We start from the raw sequence: 14074 nt of genomic DNA, 5'->3' as shown, positions 1-14074 counted from the left end.
CTGGGGTTTCTATTCTATTCCATTGGTCTATGTGTCTGTTTTTGTGCCACTAATTTTCTTTATTATATTCTTCCTTTCATATTCTTTTAAATGAATTTATTGAGGTATAATTTACATTTGTCAAATACATTTTTAAAAATCTTCAGTTCAGGGGCACCTGGCTTGCTCAGTCGGTTAAGCGTCTGACTTTGGCTCAGGTCATAATCTCGCGGTTTGTGGGTTCGAGCCCTACGTTGGGCTCTGTGCTGACAGCCCAGCACCTGGAGTCTGCTTGAGATTCTGTATCAACCTTTCTCTCTGCCCCTTCCCTGCTCATGCTCTGTCTCTGTCTCTCAAAAATAAATGTTAAAAAAAAAAAAAAAACCAGTTCAAATTAATCTGAAAAGTGAGAGAGGATGTCATGGGAATACTGATAAGAAGAAGAATATAACCATTTCAGTGTCATGGTGACAAAAAAGCTGCTTCATATCTAAAGGGAAGTATTGAAACTTTACCTTGCCTTACCCTCCCCCATTTGTAATATAACTGTTTTAATATTCCTCTACATTTAGAACCACAACAGGCTGTTACAATTTTTTCTTTTGCTTCAGCCATCAAATGTAATTTAGAAAACTCAAGAGGAGAAAGAAAGTGTATTTACCTACATTTTTGCTTAACAGGTATTTTTCTTCCTGATATTCCATGGTTTCTTTATTGTTTCTGTTTAGAGAATTTCTGTTAGCCATTCTTTTAGGGTAGGGCTGCCAGTGACAAATTTTCTTAGTTCTCCTTCATCTAAGAGTATCAATTCATTCCTAAATATTCATTCCTTCATTTATTTATTTCATAAATATTTTACTGGGTATGGGATCCTGGGTTGACAGTTCTTTTCTTTCAGCACCTAAAAAATATTATGCCACTTCCTTCTGGCCTCCATGGTTTCTAATGATAAATCTAGTGTTATTTGAATTGCTTTTCCCATACGGGTAAGGTGTTGTTTTTCTCTGGCTGGTTTCAAGATTTTTTTTCTTTGTCTTTGATTTTCAGAAGTTTAATTATGATATGTTTTTCTTTGGGTTACCCTATATAGGGTTTACTCAGCTTCTCGAATCTGTAGGTTTATGTCACTGCCAAATCTGGGGACTTTTCAGCTATTATTTTTCCAGTACTTTTCAGCCTGCCATCTTTAGCCTCTCTTTCCAGATTTCAGATGACACAAATGTTAGGGTTTTTTTTGTTTTGTTTTTGTTTTTTTTTTAATTTTATTTTTTATTTTTTAAAATTTACATCCAAGTTAGCAGATAGTGCAACAATGATTTCAGGAGTAGATTCTTTAGTGCCCCTTACCCATTTAGCCCATTCCCCTCCCACAACCCTTCCAGTAACCCTGTTTCTTCTCCATATTTATGAGTCTCTTCTGTTTTGTCCCCCTCCCTGTTTTTATATTATTTTTGTTTCCCTTCCCTTATGTTCATCTGTTTTGTCTCAAAGTCCTCATATGAGTGAAGTCATATGATTTTTGTCTTTCTATCACTGACTAATTTCACTTAGCATAATATGCTCCAGTTCCATCCACGTAGTTGCAAATGGCAAGATTTCATTCTTTTTGATTGCCGAGCAATACTCCATTGTATATATATACACCACATCTTCTTTATCCATTCATCCATCAATGGACATTTGGGCTCTTTCCATACTTTGGCTATTGTTGATAGTGCTGCTATAAACATGGGGGTGCATGTGTCCCTTCGAAACAGTATACCTGTATCCCTTGGATAAATGCCTAGTAGTGCAATTGCTGGGTCATAGGGTAGTTCTGTTCTTAGTTTTTTGAGGAACCTCCACACTGTTTTCCAGGGTGGCTGCACCAGCTTGTATTCCCAACAAATGTTAGGTTTTTAACGTTTTAGTTTCACAGGTCTCCTTCAACTGACTGATGGAATTCCAACATACAAAGCACTTAAGATTTTTTTTTCATTCTAGATTATAACTAGAAGCTTTACAAGTGACCTTAATGACAACACGATGTAATTAAACATATTAGATGTGGTAGTTACTATCATATCTTTGCATTACAGGATCTTTGACTTGGTACAAATGGAGAAGTGCCAGGAATGACACACAAGCAGGCCAGAGTCTGTCAGCCTAGCAGAAACCAAAGCCAAACATGAATAGCAGATTTTAGCTAGATACCATGCTAGAAGCACTGCTTGGGGTTTCTTCTGCTTTACACAGGAGTTTTACTATTACAAAACCATAAACAGCCTTTTTATGGTAATAGCTACTGTCCTCTAGTTGGCTTACTTGAAACAGTATCACTTCAAAAGATTTCCCCCCACCTGTGCAAGCAGTAGACAATGTGACAATGACAAAATTAAGTAGGAGGTCACAGCAAATAATTGTTAAACAGGAAACACTTATTGGATATCTACTATGCTGTTGTTCTTAAATTTCATTTTAACTATATATTAAAAGTAAATGCAGCTGTATGCTTTAAAAAGTGGAATTTTATGGTATTTGAATTATAGCTCAGAACTTATTTAAAAAATAAGTATGCATAATTCGTTTCACTTGTTATGAGAAGTCCCTTATTAAATTAAAGAAAAATGTAAACCTAACTTCAGATATTAAGTTTTCTTTATTCATTGCCGTTTACATTTTGGAAGTATGTTGATTTTAAGGGAAGAAGTTTAAAAAGTAGATATACTACTAATAAAATTGATCTGTAGTATTTATGTCATGTATACATGTATGTATACATGTCATATACATGCATGTCATGTGTAGCACTGACAATGCTATACTGGTAAAAGGTTCAATGACAGTCTTTTTTTTTTTCCCCCTTTAAATAGTTATGATGGAAGCCTCTGCAGAGAACATTTTACAACAGGACTTTTGCCATGCTATTAAAGTGGGGGTAAAATATACCCAACAAATAATTCAGGGCATCCAGCAGTTGGTAAAAGAAATTGGTGTTACCAAGAGGACACCTCAGAAGTTATTTACCCCTTCACCAGAGATTGTGGAACACACTCATAAGTAAGAATATCTGTACAAAAGAAAATTTGAAATTGTTATCAGATTTAATTTTCTCTCAGAAAAAAACTTCCCATGGAAGCATTGTCCATGCATTACTAACATGGTACTCTTCTATTTTAAAAGTGAGTGCCAGGGGCACCTGAGTGCCTTAGTCAGTTGAGTGTCTAACTCTTGATTTCAGCTCAGGTCATGATTCTCAGGGTTGTGGGATTGAACCCTATGTCAGGCTCCATGCTTTGCTTAAGATTCTCTCTCTCCCTCCCTCTACCCCTCTCCCCAACTTGTGTACTCTTATCCACCCCCCCCCCCCAAAATTAAGAGTGCCATAAGTATCAGTCATTAATGCCTTAAAAAGGATAAACCCACTTCGCTCTTCAAGGGCCTAAGCTTGAATCCCAAATGCAAGGGGGAGGGAATTTATTGGTTAAGATTCATATAATCCACATAACTCTGTGTCAAAAAGTAAAAAGAAAGTATAGGATATCTATCCAAGGAAACTGCTGAGGTTCTTGAAAAGAAATCAAGTTTGGGGAAAAAAAAAAAAAGTATGACCACCTCTTTATGCCCAGTGCTTACAGCAGTGCCAGTACATAGGCAAGCACTCAGTAATATAAATGAAATCACCAGAAAAAGTATTTCATTTTACTTCAAATAAATTGAAAAAGTTAATATTTCCATTAGTATCAATCTCATAGCCATCAGTGAGAGAGTAAAGAGATGTAAACTGTCCCCAACAAAACAGTTGCCTGCAGTAACAGCCAACGTAGACAGAATAGAAAAAAAGCAAGAAGTTAAAAGAGAGTGTTTTGGGAGAGAGACTTTGTGTGTAAGAAAAAATCTAAGTTGAAATAAATTGAACAATTAAGAAAAAGGGAAGGCATAGCACCATGTGTGAGCGATTTCCCTGACAGGTGGGGAGAAAGAAATTTGTGTATCATAAACAGTAAACAGATGAGCTGTGTTAAAGAATAATAAATATATATTTTTTAATTCTCTATGAAATCCTTATTAAGTATTTTAGCTTACTATTAAATATTTGTTTTGTTTATAATAGACACTGCCTCATGTTTCTAAGTATTTTTATTCTGACATTTATTTTGTGCTTCAAATAGACTCGCCATGGAAAGACTCTACGCAGTTTTTACTGATTATGAACATGATAAAGTAGGTGTACCCGAAATTTGTCTTCTTGTTCTGGGAATTCTTTTTTGTCATAATTCACATAATCTTATTTATGAATGTTAGTCCTATTTTTATTAAAAATCTCTAAACAGCTAAGTAAATAGAAGCATAGCAATTTGCTTCTCCATTGTCCTTTTGTTGATTAATGCAAATTTTAGGGAAGCGTGCAAATATATTTGACTGAATTAAACAGCTAATAGCTCTTGTAAATCAATAACCAGCTCTAATCTTCTGAAGAATATCAGTAGAAAAATCTGAGTACTATTGCATTGTGTTAATTGTATAATAATGTAAAAATAGAAATGGTAAATATTGCCATGTATACTGAATTTCATCTTTCTTTTAGATTTCCAGAGATGAAGCTATTAACAAGATAAGATTAGATACAGAGGAACAACTAAAAGGTAAATTTTGGTTTTTTTAATTTAAGAAAATATTAAAAAAAAATTTTTTTTTTCAACATTTATTTATTTTTGGGACAGAGAGAGACAGAGCATGAACGGGCGAGGGGCAGAGAGAGAGGGAGACACAGAATCGGAAACAGGCTCCAGGCTTCGGGCCATCAGCCCAGAGCCCGATGCGGGGCTCGAACTCACGGACCGCGAGATCGTGACCTGGCTGAAGCCGGACGCTTAACCGACTGCGCCACCCAGGCGCCCCAGCCCAGTTTAAGAAAATATTTAAAGGAAATAGGTTTTTTAAATTTCAATTTACTCTAAGACTTCAAAGAATCAGTTATTCTCATTGTTCCTTAGTTTTATGTTCAGGATACCTAAACTTACCTTAAACTTACTTTAAACTTAGGATAATGCTGCATCCCAGGGGTACTGTTAAATTAACTTCTGTGAATGTGGTCAGCACTGTACCTGATACAGAGTGATCACCAGTAAATGTTGAATGTGAAATACTCCCAATCTCTTCTGGATCAGGTTCTTAACCTCTGTGATAGGAAATTTTGTATCCTGTCATTTGAACATCTGAAAAATATTCTTTAAAATTCTTGACTTTTTAGTCTGTGAAATTATAATACTGATAATATCTGGTTTATAGGGATTAAATAGGTAAATCATTTGCATTTGTGCCTGCCACATACCAACTGTCCAAAAAATGTTAACTGACACTGTTATTAATATGTAGGATTGTAAAATTTAGATTTTAGAGAATTTAGCTCTCCAGAAATTATTAAGCAAAGGATCTTATTATATTAATATCAATCACAAACTGAATGTATACCAAGAATGACATATACTTATTAATTTTTCGGTTAAGAGATAAATGTCCTCTCTCCTATCTTATTTTTAAGATTGTAACTCTGCTGTTAGTATTGATACTAAGGCCATTGCCTATAATTGCCATTGAAAATGTATAGTCTTTTCTCATTACGTTTCATCCTATTTGTTAAAAATGAGCTGTATAACACTTGTTGCCTTATTTAAACAGAAAAGTGATTTTGTGTTAATATTATATGTAGTAGAATATCTTGAGGACATTTTGAGTTCATAGGATGATTTTTATTTTTTTATTTTATTTTTTTTTTAATTTTTTTTATGGTTTATTTATTTTTGAGATAGAGAGAGAGACAGAGCATGAATGGGGGAGGGTCAGAGAGAGGGAGACACAGAATCGGAAACAGGCTCCAGGCTCTGAGCTGTCAGCACAGAGCCTGACACGGGGCTCGAACTCACAAACCGCGAGATCATGACCTGGGCCGAAGTCGGCCGCCCAACCGACTGAGCCACCCAGGCGCCCCACATAGGATGATTTTTAAATATTTAATTACTAATTATTTTCTTTTCCAAGTGCAAGTCAGGGCATAAAAGTTCATACTAAAGTGTATAAAATTATTCTTGCCTGATGAAGGTACAGTTTTTAATATATCTCTCTGTGTCCATTTCTTAGTTCTGGTTAAAGTTATAATTATGAAACCAAATGCCTTAAAGAACAGTGTCACAGCTGTGTCAGTCACTCTGTGATCTCGGGCAATTTATTTCTTTAAGCTGAGTTTTCTTCTTTAGAATGGTGATAATAATAGAATATACCTCATAAGTTGTTTCAAAGACTAAAGACTTTAAAATATATATATAGTACATGGATCATGAAAGAATTTGATAAATGTTAACTAAAAAGATTTGTAACTATAGATTTGTAACATAAAGAAAATTATTTCTCTTTGCAGACTAAGATACAAGTTCCTAAGGTAAAACAGTGAAGGTGATTAGTCTTAAAGAGTGTCATTCAGACCTTTTCATAATATGGCTGGATTTGTTATTAATGTAATACAATAGAGAGCTAATTACAAAGCACGGTTTTTCTTGTAGAAAGCAGACTGAGTTCTCAATAACAATACATTTGAGGTATAATACTTGTGTCTCTCCTACTTCAGAATATTTGATTCATCTACTTTGTTTGCCTGGGGACAAAATGTTCAGCTTCACCTCCCCCTTGGTTTACTCCCACAGTTAACTGATTTGATACTATGAATTGAAGAGAAATCTTATCTTCCAAAGGGAGAAAACCTCTGTTTTGATTTGTATTTCTTCTACAGAAAAGTTTCCAGAGGCTGATACATATGAAATAATAGAATCCTTCAATGTTGTTGCAAAGGAGGTTTTTAGAAGTATTATCTTGAATGAATACAAAAGGTAAATATATCTTTTTTTTTTTTTTTTTTTAGTTTATTTTATTTTTATTTTGAGAGAGACAGAGAACATGAGCGGGGAAGGGGGCAGAGAGAGAGGGAAGAGAGAAAATCCCAAGCAGGTTCCACACTATCAGCACAGAGCCCGACACAGGGCTCGAACTCGGGTCAACCATGAGATCATGACCTAAGCCAAGCTCAATAGGATGCTTAACTGACTGAGCCACCCAGGTGCCCCAATATATCTTTTTTTGATGGAACTGAATGAAATATGTGCTGTCTCTATAAGGTGCTTTGAAAGTGACAACTTGTTCAAGGAACTGTTCTTTTTTTTTTTTTCTTTTTTTCTTTTTTTTAAAGTTCTTAAAGTTCCATAGGTGATATGACACAATTGGGATTGAGAACTTTCTGGTAGGAATAAAGAGATAATAGGTGATATTTATGATTTTGAACACTGCTTTACATACTTATTCCTTTATTACTGTAGGTGTGATGGTCGAGATTTGACTTCACTTAGGAATATAAATTGTGAGGTAGATATGTTTAAAATTCTTCATGGATCAGCATTATTTCAGAGGGGACAAACACAGGTAATATATGTGAAAAGCTGTATTTGCTAACTCAGGATTGCTTAATTAGATCTATTAGAAGTACATTATGTAGACACTATAGATTTTTATCTTATGGAATGTGTTAATACCTGATTTTTTAAAAATATTTTTAATGGCTTTTGAGGTATAATTGCCATCCACAAAACTACACATTAAGTGTATGTTTAATAGGTTTTCAGGTGTATACAACTGAGAAACTGTCCCCAAAGTTAAGATAATGAACATATCACCCCTGCAAAGTTTCCTCCTGCCTCTCTATAATCCCTTCTTCCTGCTGCCCTCCCTTTCCTCAGGCAACTGTTGATGTGCTTTTGTCTCTGTAAATTGGTTTGCATTTTCTAGAATTACCTGGTATCTCTATCATATTTTTCTTTTAATTTTCATGCACAGAATTGAATCACCCATGCTCTTCAGTTATGGCATAGTGTCATTTTTGGTCTATTCAAGGCCCTCATTTGTTTTCTCTATTTAGCTTATACCTCAGTCCTATTCTTTTCCTTTACTTAGGCACCCATTGTCTTATATTTAACATATAGGTGTATCCATTGTTTTGTGTATGGTATTTGCTTTATACTCCCTCCCTCTTCTTATATTAATCACTACTTTAATTTTGCCAGTTTTATTGGTACAAACTGTGGTATGTCCTTGCTTTCATTTGTATTTCCCTATGAGTCTAAGCATCTCTTTATATAAATAGCCTATCAGTGTGGTCACTGCATAAATCATACCCTGGAGGGCTGCACACCCTCCAAGACATTCTTTTCACTTAGATAGTGGTCCCTGAACTTAAGCAACGTGCTCGTCCTGGTTCAGGTTTGCTCTTTTGTGAATTATCTGGTCATATCCTTTGGCCAGTTTTTTTTCTTTGTTCTTTTTTTTACTGTGGTTTATTTTTTTCTTCCTATTTTCTAATGATTTCTTATATTAATCCTTTTTAGTAACCAGAATTTGTATATATCCTCTCCCTCTTTGTCATAAGCCTTTTAGCTTTGTGAAGAGTGAACCTGAAATCTTTAGTTTTGATGTAGATAATCCTTCCTCTTTTTTATTTTGTGATTTGTGTTTTTAAAGTCTTATTTAAGGAATCTTTCCTTACCCTCCTAGTCACAAAATTGTGCACCTAATTTTTCTGTTAACTTTCTGGTTGTAGCTATCAAATTTAGACCATTAATCTATCTTGGAGTTTACTCTTACATATGGTGTGAGGTGGAAACCTCCAGAATGAACCAATTTTACAACTTATTTACTAATTCATTTTTCCTGTTGACTTGTAATGTTGATATATTCTGAGCTTATAAATATATTTTTGAACTATATTCTGTTCTGTGAATTTCCTTGGCCAGTGTCAAACTGTTTTAGTTATTATGGTTTAAAGTTTGTCTTAATATATGAGGAGCAAATGCTCCTTTTTTTAATTGTTTTATTTTTTTTTAATGTTTATTTTTGAGAGAGAGAACGGGGGAGGGGCAGAGAGAGAGGGAGACACAGAATCAGAAGCATGCTCCAGGCTCTCAGCTATCAGCATAGAGCCCAAAACAGGGCTCGAACCCATGAACCACGAGATCATGACCTGACCTGAGGTCAGATGCTTAGCCTACTGAGCCACCCAGGCACCCAGCAAATCCTCCCTTTTTATTCTCCTCTGCCCTTCAAAATTGTTTTAGCTATTCTGGTGCATTTGTTCGTTCATTTGAATTTCAGTGTTAAATTACGTTCGGGGGTGGGGGGGGGGTCCTTAGATTTGGATTGGTATTGTGCTAAATTTATAAATTAACTTGACAGAGAAATGATATTTTTACAATTTAAATCACAGTCTTTACAGTAAATAGCCTCACTCTTGATTCAGGTTTTCTTTTATGCCTTTTAATAAAATTTTAAAAATAACTCAATTAAGATATCCTGCATACTTTTGTTTGCAATTTTGACAGCCTCAGCCTTTTAACTGGAGTGTTTAGTCCATTGATGTTTGGTTTTAATTACTGATTTGATTGAATTTAGCCTGTCATTTTATTGTTTCTGATTGCCCCCTCTGTTTTTTTTTTCTATTCTTCCTTCTTTTTGGATTAACTGCATATTTTTTTAGAATTCCATTTTAATATGTCTCTTTGCTTTTTAGCTATATCTTTACATTATTAGTGGTGACTATTGAGAATACGGTATATATCATTAACTTTTCATTTTAGAGTTAATTTTGTACTATTTCACACATTATGCTGTAGTTGTCTCATGAGTAACATCTACATGTTATAAAGTCCACAAGGCAATATTACAACTTGAATTTTAAACAATCATGTATTTTAAGAAGGTAAGTGGCAAAGATAGTCTTTTATATTGACCTACATATATAATTTCTGATGCTTCGTATTTCTTCCTGAAGATCTAAGTTTCCATCTAGTATTGTTTACCTTCAATCTGACAAGACTTCCTTTGCTATTGTCCTGTGCGTCTTCTGACAACAAATTCTTATATTTCATTTATCTGAAGATATCTTTATTTTGCCTTCACATACAAAGAATGTTTTTGCAAGGTATAGATTCTAAGTTGATGCTTTTTTTCTTTTAGCACTTAAAAAATGTTCCACTGTTTATTTTTTCTCCTAATAAAAAGTCAAGATGCATTCAAATCATTGTTCCAATTGACTTCGTCTTGGTGCTTTCCAGATTTTCTTTTTGTCTTGGTTTTCAACAATATAACTATAAAAAGTGTAGTTTTCTTTGTATTTATCATACTAAGGGTTTCCTGAGCTTGAATCTGTAAATTTGTATTGTTAATGAAACTTCAAATACTTTTCTACCTTATTCTCTCTTATCTCTCTTTATGGGATTGTAAGTATATATGTTAGTCCTTTTGAAATAGTCCCACACCCCTTCTTCTTTGTTCTTTAGATTTGGCAATTTCTATTAATCTATCTACATGTTTATTGACTCTTGTCATCTCGTTTGCATTATAAGATAATGTGTTTTTCAGTTTTAGAATTTCTATTGGTTCTTTTTTATGTCCTTAAGTGTAATTATAAGAGCTATTAAAGATCCTTGTTTGTTAATCCGGGATCTCAATTAGCTTGGGGCAATCTCTATTCATTGTCTTTTCTCTGAAGAATGATTCCCATTTCTTATTTTTTTGTACATTGTATCTCGGATGTTGTGAATGATGTGCTGTAGAGTTTGGACTACATTGTGTCCCTCTAAATGAGACTGGGTTTTTTTTAAGTAGGCAGTTTTATTGGCTAGACCTTTATTGAGGCTTCCTATATGGTCAAATATACCTTCCTCTTCCTGTCCTCCCCCAGCACTTTTATTTTTTTTTTTTTTAATTTTTTGTTTTCAACGTTTATTTATTTTTGGGACAGAGAGAGACAGACCATGAATGGGGGAGGGGCAGAGAGAGAGGGAGACACAGAATCGGAAACAGGCTCCAGGCTCTGAGCCATCAGCCCAGAGCCTGACGCGGGGCTCGAACTCACGGACCGCGAGATCGTGACCTGGCTGAAGTCGGACGCTTAACCGACTGCGCCACCCAGGCGCCCCCCCCCCCCCAGCACTTTTAGTACAATGCTTTACATAGTAGTCTGTGATGTTACACCTTTGCATTATTGAGATTTACACATAACTCTAATATTTATAAAATGAATAAATGTTTACTGTGTTAAGTAGCATGACAAGCTTTGTATAGAATTTGTCCCATTTCTTTAATAACTAATTGGGTTCTTCAGATACTTTATTTTCTTCTCATTGTTAGTAAATTAAAGCCTGACAATTTTTTTTCTTATTATTTTAGGTACTTTGTACTGTTACGTTTGATTCATTAGAATCCAGTATTAAGTCAGACCGAATTATAACAGCCATAAAGTAAGTTAAGTTTTTTGGTAAGTTATAAGTATGTTGGTATGTTCTAAAACATACATTTGTTATGTTCTAAAACATACGTTTGATATGTCTTGAAGTTGTGGTCTTACAGCATATAATTGAAGCTCATAGTATATTATTCATTACTATTATTTATGTTTTTTTTTTTGAGAGAGAGAGCGCAAGCAGGGGAGGGGCAGAGAGAGAGAGAGAGAGAGAGAGAGAGAGGGAATCTTAAGCAGGCTCCACGCCCAGTGCAGAGCGCAACATGGGGCTCCATCTCACAGCAGTGAGACCATGACCTGAGCCAGAATCAAGAGTTGGATGCTTAACTGACTGAGCCACCCAGGCTCCCCTCATTATTACTTTTTTAAACCTACATATCTGTACTTTATTTTTCTGTTTACTTAATAGTGATTTTAAGGTATTTTTAACATGGGTACATTTATTCTCTGTCTCTAGAACCATTTCTCAGGAGAGATATAAGTAGGTTTTTCTATTACAAACCAGAGAGCAAATAAATAAGCAAGAGTCCCAGTTGCTAAAAAGAATCTGGAGGCTGTTAATAAGTAAAAAAAGCTTTATCTAATCCCAAGCCACGTTGGAATTTGTGTTCAGAAATACTTGGCTCTCCTCCTCTTTTCCTAAAAAATCAGCAATAATATCTTGTTGATCAATTTTGGATGATGAGAATCTGTGTTACAGTCTTCACCAGCGTTACTGCATCAGTCCTGGGACTCATAGCCACAGTTCTTTTCTTTCCTCAGTCCCTAACAGCATTGCTTCCCTTTCCCTTGGTAAGGGTCTCAGAAGACCACAAGACTCTGTTGCACTCTTTCTATGAGGATAATCCCCAGTATTTTCAGAATAGCATTGCTAATTGTTTTTCAATTTTCTGATAAAATTGACAATGCAGCTGTGTGTATAAGGTGAGATTGTTCATTGTAATCATAATCCTTTGGGGGGGAGCTTTTATACTTTGTATTTTAAATTCCCATCTGAGCCCCAATTTGGTTGCCCTGCCCTTTTTCACTTTGACTCCTTTCCCTTCTAGGAGGCAACACAGCTTCATAAGAAAGAGCACTGTGTTTGGCCAGAGCACTTCTTTATGTTCTAGTCTTAGGTCTGTAACCTATGTTAGTGAGAGGGCACACATCAGTCAGCCATGCTGGTTTTTGGTTTCTTCATACTTGGAAAATGCAGGTGCTGGGCTAATGATCCATATCCTTCTCTCTAGCCCCCCAAATCTATTACTCCTTTAGTCTTCTAGAGTCAGGTTTTTATATTTCTTTTCCCAAGACTGTGGCTTATGATTATGCAGATTTAGCCCTAATCCAGGACTTTTTAAGTACTCAGGGGAGAGAGGTATTTTTTGTAATTAAACATCCACCCAAAGGGGACACTATTTGAGCTAAGACCCTATATATGCTAGTCTTTTCTTCAGTTAAAGATAAATCTGGTTTCCTACTTCAGGAATTGTGTTTCTTCTCATCCTTATTTCCCCCCATTGTTCTAGACAGAGTCATAACAGTTCTCATTTCAAACCCTGAAAAAATCTTTGCCTCTCTGATCTCCTGATTGCTCTCCCATATATCATTTCAGTTATTGATCTTCATTTCACATGTTGACTGGGAGAAAGATCATAATTCTGAGATTTAACTAATGTGTTTAAACGTTTGAGATTCTCTCAGTAGTTACAAATGCTTAAAAATAAATGTCTACTGTCTTTAGTATTCAAATTGAATATTAAAGTGCTTATAAAGCAAAATTATTTTCTAAATCTGTGTAAAATTCATTTATAAGTCCCAGAAAAAAATACTGTCTCTGACATTCATCCTTCTAGTTCTTCTGGTTTTCAATTTCAGACCAACTCTTTAATACCTAGTTATTTTTTAGATACCCTTAAATCTTTTTAAGTTCTTTGAAATTATGTTTTTGTATCTATGTGATGTTTTTAATATTATGCTTTTTGTTTGTAGTGGGATAAAAGATAAAAATTTCATGCTGCACTATGAGGTAAGATAAATTTTTTCCCCAGTATTTTACTATGAAAAATGTCTGGGATATAACAAAGTTGAAAGAACTTTATAGTGAATACTTACATGCCCACTACCTCGGTTCTATTAATATTTTACGGTGCTCGTTTTATATATCTGTTAAGGTGGATTTGGGGGGGTGCCTGGGTGGCTCAGACAGTTAAGCGTCCGACTTCGGCTCAGGTCATGATCTTGCGGTTTGTGAGTTCGAGGCCCGTGTCGGGCTCTGTGCTGACAGCTCAGGGCCTGGAGCCTGCTTCACATTCTGTGTCTCCATCTCTCTGCCCCTCCCCCACTTGTGCTCTGTCTCTCTCTATCAAAAATAAATAAAATGTAAAAAAAAAAATTTTTTTTAATAAAATACAAAAAGGTGGATTTGGGCACTATTGTTTTCTTACATGCAGAACGGAATTTAGAGAGCTAAGCCATAGTCTTCAATCAACAACTTCATGTTCTGAATCAAACATAAAAGTTAAAGTATAGTAGACAGCTTTGTTTTAGTCAAGAAAAAGTCATACCCATTCACATGTGTCAAGCAAAACTGGGACTTTTCAAATACCTCAAACAACAAATCACCTTCTCCCTTTAGTTCATTTAAATGTTCATATTTTTACTCAGTTGATAAATAGTAAAAGAACTCTAAGGTATTTGATATTAAATTACTTTATGTGAAATTATAATGAGTTTGTGATTGACTTTATTTACAACTAATCCTAAGGAACCAGACACTATATATAGCATTTT

General features: G+C 34.9%; 1 protein-coding gene across 2 annotated transcripts in view; it reads left to right on the top strand.

The window, feature by feature from the left end:
* The window catches only part of PNPT1 (polyribonucleotide nucleotidyltransferase 1), a 49237-nt gene that overhangs the window by 15553 nt on the left and 19610 nt on the right, over positions 1-14074 (top strand). For both annotated transcript variants that reach the window (XM_043603421.1, XM_043603422.1), the window contains 7 exons: positions 2832-3018; positions 4131-4182; positions 4547-4604; positions 6746-6842; positions 7326-7428; positions 11227-11297; positions 13274-13310. In XM_043603421.1, the coding sequence (XP_043459356.1) occupies positions 2832-3018; positions 4131-4182; positions 4547-4604; positions 6746-6842; positions 7326-7428; positions 11227-11297; positions 13274-13310 (605 nt within the window). The remainder of the gene's footprint in view (positions 1-2831; positions 3019-4130; positions 4183-4546; positions 4605-6745; positions 6843-7325; positions 7429-11226; positions 11298-13273; positions 13311-14074) is intronic.

The sequence above is a fragment of the Prionailurus bengalensis genome, chromosome A3, assembly GCF_016509475.1.
Source record: "Prionailurus bengalensis isolate Pbe53 chromosome A3, Fcat_Pben_1.1_paternal_pri, whole genome shotgun sequence".
Lineage (NCBI taxonomy): Eukaryota > Metazoa > Chordata > Mammalia > Carnivora > Felidae > Prionailurus > Prionailurus bengalensis.
This window is presented reverse-complemented; position numbering and strand designations above follow the sequence as displayed.